This window comes from Buceros rhinoceros, unplaced genomic scaffold (genome assembly GCF_000710305.1).
Source record: "Buceros rhinoceros silvestris isolate BGI_N320 unplaced genomic scaffold, ASM71030v1 scaffold17092, whole genome shotgun sequence".
In the NCBI taxonomy this organism is placed as follows: Eukaryota; Metazoa; Chordata; class Aves; order Bucerotiformes; family Bucerotidae; genus Buceros; species Buceros rhinoceros.
This window is the reverse complement of record NW_010397324.1, coordinates 8,841-16,097: the sequence shown is the minus strand read 5'-3', so window position 1 is coordinate 16,097 and position 7,257 is coordinate 8,841. Positions and strand designations below refer to the sequence as shown.

The following is a 7,257-nucleotide window of genomic DNA, read 5'->3' as shown; positions in this document are numbered from 1 at the left end:
CGCCCGCTGCTGCGTGCCAGATTCCACCGAGCCAGGTTCGGACTGCCTGCATGCCCGACAGCTGTTTGCTTTTGCTTTTGCCTCAACCCGTGATAGAGACTGGTAGGATTGTGCCAATTCCACTCTATCTCGTGCTGCTGGGTAATTCGTAACTGCGCGGGTCTCTCTGTTCTGCTCATGCGGCAGAACCACGTGGCCACCGCCATCTCGGATCGCTGCCGCAGTCCGTGTTTACTTTTGGGTTAACCCTCACTATCTCACTGGTTCTCTTGTGTATTTAATATATCCCTGTTTGTGGTGTTTTCAAACCTTGTTTCAGTTTCCCAAAACATTTATTTTTTCTTTTCTCCCTTCCCCTATCTCTGGTGGGATAGGGGAGGGTATTATTGTCATCGGACCTTGGTTTTACCTCGACCAAACCGTTGACACCCAGTCCTCCTTCAAAACGCAACCAATACTTCTCTGACTCACATGAAGGGCATACTTGGCAACTCTCAGCAATGTCCTCTACTGCAGCTAAACTATGTCAGAGACGTCTGCAGTTCTGGAAGAGGCACTTTTGTTAAGTAACTGCCTACAAAAAAAGTAATTCCGGAAAGAGAAAAAGCGTAATGCGGTATTCTAAATTCCTTGCCTTGAGTATTATGAAAAATAAGCTTTATAAAAAGTTGCTATGAATTTACTGTGCATAATGTAAATCCAGTCGCTATCATTCCAAATTAAAGCAGCGCTGTTTCTCTCTCAACCACAGCTTGGTTAAATTTTCCTTACGAGCAATTTGTAGAGATGGAAATGAGAGAGCTCTCATCTGTGACTTACAATGACGAAACCTCAAAATTAAATTCAAGACCACCGACAATGAGCTGTCCCACAGCTTTCTGCAAGGAAAAGGTTTAAGCTCTGCCACTGCAGTAGCCTGTGAGCATCTGCAATAGCATTACGTATTCTCCTCTGTGGCTATTTTCTACTATGGGATGCACACTGTGTTTTAGCTATTTAATTCCCCTGGATTTATGCTCTTCTGCATGCTGACCCACTATCTCTCTCTTGTTCTTTATGAAAAGATTTAGGAAGCCTTATGCCTCATGCTGGCAGACCGTGTTCCAAGAAGAATGAAGGAATTCTACTCCTTAGAGGCTCGAAAAGGGCTAATTTATTTCACTGTACCATCTGTGTAGTATAAGAATGATGTAGCATACTCCACTCACGTTAGGTTCAATCTTAATATGCAAAATATGTAAATTGCTTAGTATTACTTCTGCTTTTAGCTTCTAAGAGAAAACCAGCATGTAAGAACTATTCTGGATATAGCATTAATTATCGATGAGCTATTGATCCCTATATAGGCACACATACATATTTAACACCAACATCTGATGTATTTAATGCAGAACCCGAAAGAAATAGATTTTTCTTTTTGAAAGCTGGTAACAGTTATTCCTGCCGTTTCCCCTGCATTCTAGCTTGTACAGTTATTACTACAAGACAGACATGTCTGCTTTGCTTTCCAGTGATATATGAGTTTAATTACTTTTGCTTTATATGCTTAGTTTCATAATTTGTCTACTATAAGACACTGAAAACTCAATTCTGCTCCCACTGTAACACAGATACACACACACTTTATGTATTCTACCGTAACAGAAAATCTAATTGGCCCAATATAGGATGCAAACAGTGACAATTGCTGATCATCTTTCCAAATGGAATCAGAACGCCTGTTTGAAAATATCCCAGTGTTGACCCTGCTGCACCAATTTCAAATACTAGTCATTACAGATCCAGTGTCTTCTAATAAGCTGGATTTTTCACATTTACCACATTAAGAGTGCTCTGAATACCAAATGCCTAATCTCCATGTTTCGGCACCAAAGCCTGAATTTCTGCCTGCTAATTGTTATGCTAGGATTCATTCTATAAGGACAAGAGAATAAAACATACAGTGAAAAAAATCCCAGTTCATTGCGAACATCAGTTGCGAAATGTCTCAGAGAAATGTCTCTCCTGTGCCATACAGAAATTAACATATTCCATTACAAAAGAGGCAGCAGCAACACAAGTGCTACGAATTTACTACAACATCAACTGACTGGTAAAATTGAAGCCAGCTAGTACTGAGTAGGTAGTGAGACAGCAGTAAATATAGCTTGACCTTCTCCTGAAAAGAAATATGAAAATGCAGCTGCTGAATACGCAGTCACTTCAGTTAAAATTTTTATTCAAAAGAAGTAGCCTTTCCATTTTGCCATTTATTTTCTTTAGGAGGTAGGTTTGCTGTTAGAGTTACTTCTCCAAAAGCTATGATAACAGACAATTATAAATTAATACTCACCAAGTAAGACAGAGATAAAAATGGAAAACTTTCATTTAAGGGACATCCCATATAAGATCCATCCCAAGGGGGAATTTGGCCCAGAAATCAGTAGACCTCATTCAATAGTTTCCATGCCAACCCATACTATCCAGGGAAAGACAAGGAAAACACGAAGTTTTAGAGATTGACACGAGTATTTGGGCTAGTTATTCAAAAAGCTGGCAAAGCTTTCCATTTCCTCTAGCTGCTATTTACTCTTCAGCATACCAAATACTTCTATTCCAAGGTCTAAGACTGGCATAAAGAAACTGCATCAACAGCTACACTGTATGAGCTCAGACTTTCTTCCAATCTTTCCCCAGGTTGTGGTTTACAACACACACAGTCTTTCAGGAACTCACATCTGATTATGGAACATTTCTATTGCATCAGCTACATCAATGCATTTAGAGCAACTGAGCCACAAGTTCCTCTCGTCCTTACAGAACAAACAGCAAGAAGGGATAACGATGCTACAGGATGACCTTAAAGGAAATAACACTTTAAGAAAACTTCTCTTTTTCTATCCACTCTTCAGCATAACACAAACTATAAAGATGTGCATCAGATGTTGAAGCCAAGTACCTAATGAATTCCAAACACCATAGCCTGTATTTAGCTGCAATTAAATATTACTACTTAGCTATTACTAGCAATTACAGTTGCACAAAAATTAATTTTCACACTCCCAAGAAATTCCAGCAAGAATGTTCAAGGGAAACTTTGTAATCAGAAATACCTATAAAACACATACAGAAAATTAATTGATGCCCAAAGCACGGAGATTAAAGCAAAGCACCAGAAAGAGTAAGGTACAGTCTGTCAGCTCAAATGGTACAGAAAAGTACATGAAACCTTAACCTTGCAGATAAGCTAGGAAATTTGAATTGCAGTCCATTTGCAAACTCAAACACAGAAATCCAAAAATAATTTGAGGCCTCTGACTAGGAAAAAGGAACAAAGTCAGTGGCTTCATAGACAGAAACAGAATCACCATTACTGTCGCACAAGTCAGATGGCTTATTTCACATCTTCATTAACCTCAAACCAACCCTCTTGTTCAGGTCAATGAAGAAGGGCACATACTAGCTAATATTCCAGCCTGCAGACCACAGCTCTCTTTCTAGCTTGATTTTGAGATGGGTAAACTGCAGTTTCCATTACAGATGCTCAGTGTCCCTGAAAACTGGTATTCTGATACTTAAGAAAACCCAAAGAAACAAACCAATTCCTTCCCCTCAGATAAACAACTGAAGTAATGCAAGAAGCTTTTCTAGCTTCACTTTGAGAGTATTTGTATTTGTTCAGAATATCAACTCACCACCACCTGAAAGCTACAGAATCTCACTGAGAGAAAACCAGCAAATGAAAATACATTACTTAGAATGATGAATAATTTATATCTGACTTGCCTTGTCACCACTGAAAAGGTAAGCGGCATGAATAAACACTCATTACTGAGGCACACAGTCATGCTGTACCATCTCACAGTTGCTGCTGTATGAAAATACAGGCTTAACTCCAAAGCCAGCACTTAAATGTTCACATCAGCTTGATTTACCAATAACTTTAAGAATCATTTACACATTACAGAACTCCTGCACCTTCTCAACTGAATGGTTGCTGAAAACCGGTTTTGACATGCAATTCCCATCAAAATGGTTGAGAAATATGAAGTTTAATTCTTTTGTAACTCTGCATCTTTGAATTCTTATTTGGAGGCACATGCCTACATTTGCATTTGCTTTCATTTCAACCCATCCATCCGCAGTATCATTCTTTCTTAGCCCTTGTTTGCTTCTTCAACATTCAGTTAAAATTTACCGTTATTCAGCTCCTACCTGACTCTACCTTCATATCCTCACACACTTTCCTGCCTACATACTATTTTATTTTTGAAACAGCAGCATCATTTGATTTTGAATTTCATCCACTGAAATCTTACATGACACTTTAGAAACTCTCTACAAGTAATAAATAAAGTATTCTAATGAGAAGTTAAACATGTTGCATATGAGTTGGGAAAGTTGCTCCTTGTGGATCAGGATCATAACATTTCAAACATATAATTTTTTAAGCATTACTGCGTAGAAAAACTAGCATTACTTTTAGACTTCAATGAACAATGGAAACGGTCTGTCTGAAGCGCAGGCATTACATTGATCACAGTGAAGTTTTAAGTGCGTGCCACTGCAAGCAGCATACCTGACAAGCAGGGTCCAGATCCATTTTTCTTCTGAGGAATTTCTCCACATGTCCAATTGTTGCCTCCCCTGAAACACGCACAAACTTCTTTTCCAAAGGCTGCAAAGAATAAATGTGTGATTTTAAGACAATGTACATTTTCAGCCCTCATCTCTCATAAACCCCAAACACAGGTAGATAGCTTAATTCCACATAGAAATTAGTATTACACAGCATTTCAAGACACTTCTCCCCCATAAGTACTTACTCATCAGAAGCACATGAACTATTTCCTATAGCTTCCTTATTTTCCCCAAATCAGGCTTGTGCACCAAACGTCATCGGATAATTAAACCATGACATTTTATAACGCCAGGAGCTTAAGTCCTTTAGCATTCTAGAAGTATTTACAGCCTGGGCTGGAATCAGCTTAATAGCCCATGAAATTCCAGAATCAATTAAAGTATACAACTATGCAGAAAACAAGGGCAAGACTGGTCTGAAATCTTTTTGTATAATTTCTAAATACTTTTACAGCAAGGACTGCAATGACAAGACATTTGTTATGCCAGCTGCAAAAATTTTAATGGGTTTCTATTCTGTGGATAAAATTTTAAACAGCTGACTGGTGATATGGGCAGCTAAGTGAAGAGGCGCAAAGGCAGAGCAGATGACTGCATTCAGTGTGATAAATGGATTACCTTTTGTGGCAATTAATTAGATTTTTATGTTGACTTTTTAACAGCTGTGATTTACTATTCAGGTTTATCATATTCTTCCAATTTGAAAGAAAGTTCACAGGGTCACAGAGTACCCTTGACTTCAATCATTAATTTAAATATGTATCCATGCTAACCGTGGTTTTGGAACAATAGTTTGATTTATTCATGTACAAGAGCTAGAAATGACAGTCAGACCTGATCTAGGGATCATCTAGCTTGCTGCATGTATAAATAACAGCCACAGATATTGTAACCTGTTCTCACCCCACCACCCCTACTCAAAAAAAAAGGTTCAAACCCCTTCATATGTGAAGTTCAACATCTAGCTCACAAAGATAAACAAGTAATGGAATTCAGAGCAATGCTAAAAATGGATCAGGGTATATTTTGTGAGATGGAGATATAAAAGAGGATTTGTAAGGTTGATGAGTAAACCTCTTACCTCTTGGTCACAAAGAGGAATAAAAAAGCAAGAAGATATAAACGTTGCTCCCCTTCTACAAATTTTGTTTTTCAAAACTGTACTACTGACATTTCAACTCTTTGTGAAAATTCTTATTTCTGTATTTGAAAGTTTTAAATTGCCTTCTAAGCTCTGCCGTAACAAATGCAACTACTCTTAAAACCAGTACGAATAACTGCAGTTCAAACTAACGGTTCAGATTTGTGCCTGAAAAACATAATGATTGGAAATGAATGCAGCTGAAAACGTGAAGGAAATTAGTAAAATGGTGTTGTCAGGACAATTGCAATGGAAGATGAAATGCAACATATACCAAGTCATTTTAAATTATATCTCCTTGCACTTGAACAGTCTTGTTTCCTAAATGTTTGGCCAAAACAGTGGAATGACACACTCTGAGCATCTCTAACTACAGCGTATGAAATCGTGAGGGCAGCAAACGATGTGCAGCTTCTCTATGAATTTGTACCAAAGCAGCTCACTAAGAAGATCTGTATTGGAAGAAGAGCCATACTCTTTAGCAAGGATGGAGAACATGATTTCTTCTTTAGCAGAACAGCCACCATTCAGACAACAGATGTTGTTAGTGAAGGGATGGAAAAAAGAATAAGCCTTCTGCTGGCTAAGGAAATGTATTGTGTCACCTAGATAATTTGTATATATGTGGTTTTGATATAATAAATCGCTTAAACATATAATATTGTTATACCTCAGGCTACACTTTCTCTGAATAACCTGCCCAAGCTTTCCACTACAATTAGAGAATCCTCTCCAAAAAAACCCAGTATTTAGACAATGTCTACATCTTTATCTCATCATCATCATGGCTTGGCTTCGCGAACGAAGATCTGGGCTTTTCCCATGCTCACTGCAAGCGATGAGTGCACCCTTCGGGCCTGCATGGTGGATTTTTTAGGTGAGGCACCAGCGTGCACAGAACTGGCTCCACCCTTTACACCTGAGGTTCATCTGCCAGGGCCTAGCGAGCCTGGACAGTGACAGTGAAGTCCTCAGGTCGTAGGTTTGGTTAGAGTGTCCTTCTCTTAGATAATGGATGCCTTACAAGGCTAAACGAGCTCCATCTGCCCGGGTTTGAGGTTAGAGTTGTCCTTCTCCTAGGATGGTTGCCCGAAGGCTAGTGAGCCCATCCTGCCCGTGGACACCCTTTTTCTGACCCTTCAGTTGAGACCCATCTGGCCTGGGAGACTCAACTGGAGGCACATGCCACCACCAGCACAGCTCTCAACCTCACAAGAGCAAGCAAGCTCCACCCCCCCAGCAAGGGGGTGCCCATGGAGAGTCACTGCTCTACTTCTGGACATCGCAGACCCGGGCACGGGGCAGCCGGGGCCTGCCAAGAACGGGAGTCCTGGAGGTGTTCATCTTTACCTAGGATCCCAATAAAAGCCATAGTACTGTACCCTTTTGGAGAGAGATGCAAGAACAACAAGCTAGTATCATCCAGGTGAAATTTCATTGATACTGTTCCCATTCTCCCACCTAAACTTTCATTATGTAGCCTCAGAAGCATTCTT

General features: G+C 39.6%; 1 protein-coding gene across 1 annotated transcript in view; it reads right to left on the bottom strand.

Annotated features, from left to right (window-relative positions):
* Positions 1-562: 562 nt before the first annotated feature.
* Positions 563-7,257, bottom strand: part of PCGF6 (polycomb group ring finger 6) — a gene marked incomplete at its 5' end in the record, with an annotated part of 14,639 nt that continues 7,944 nt past the window's right edge. The window contains 2 exons of the mRNA XM_010146215.1: positions 563-574; positions 4,559-4,657. Coding sequence (XP_010144517.1) covers positions 563-574; positions 4,559-4,657 — 111 coding nt within the window. The remainder of the gene's footprint in view (positions 575-4,558; positions 4,658-7,257) is intronic.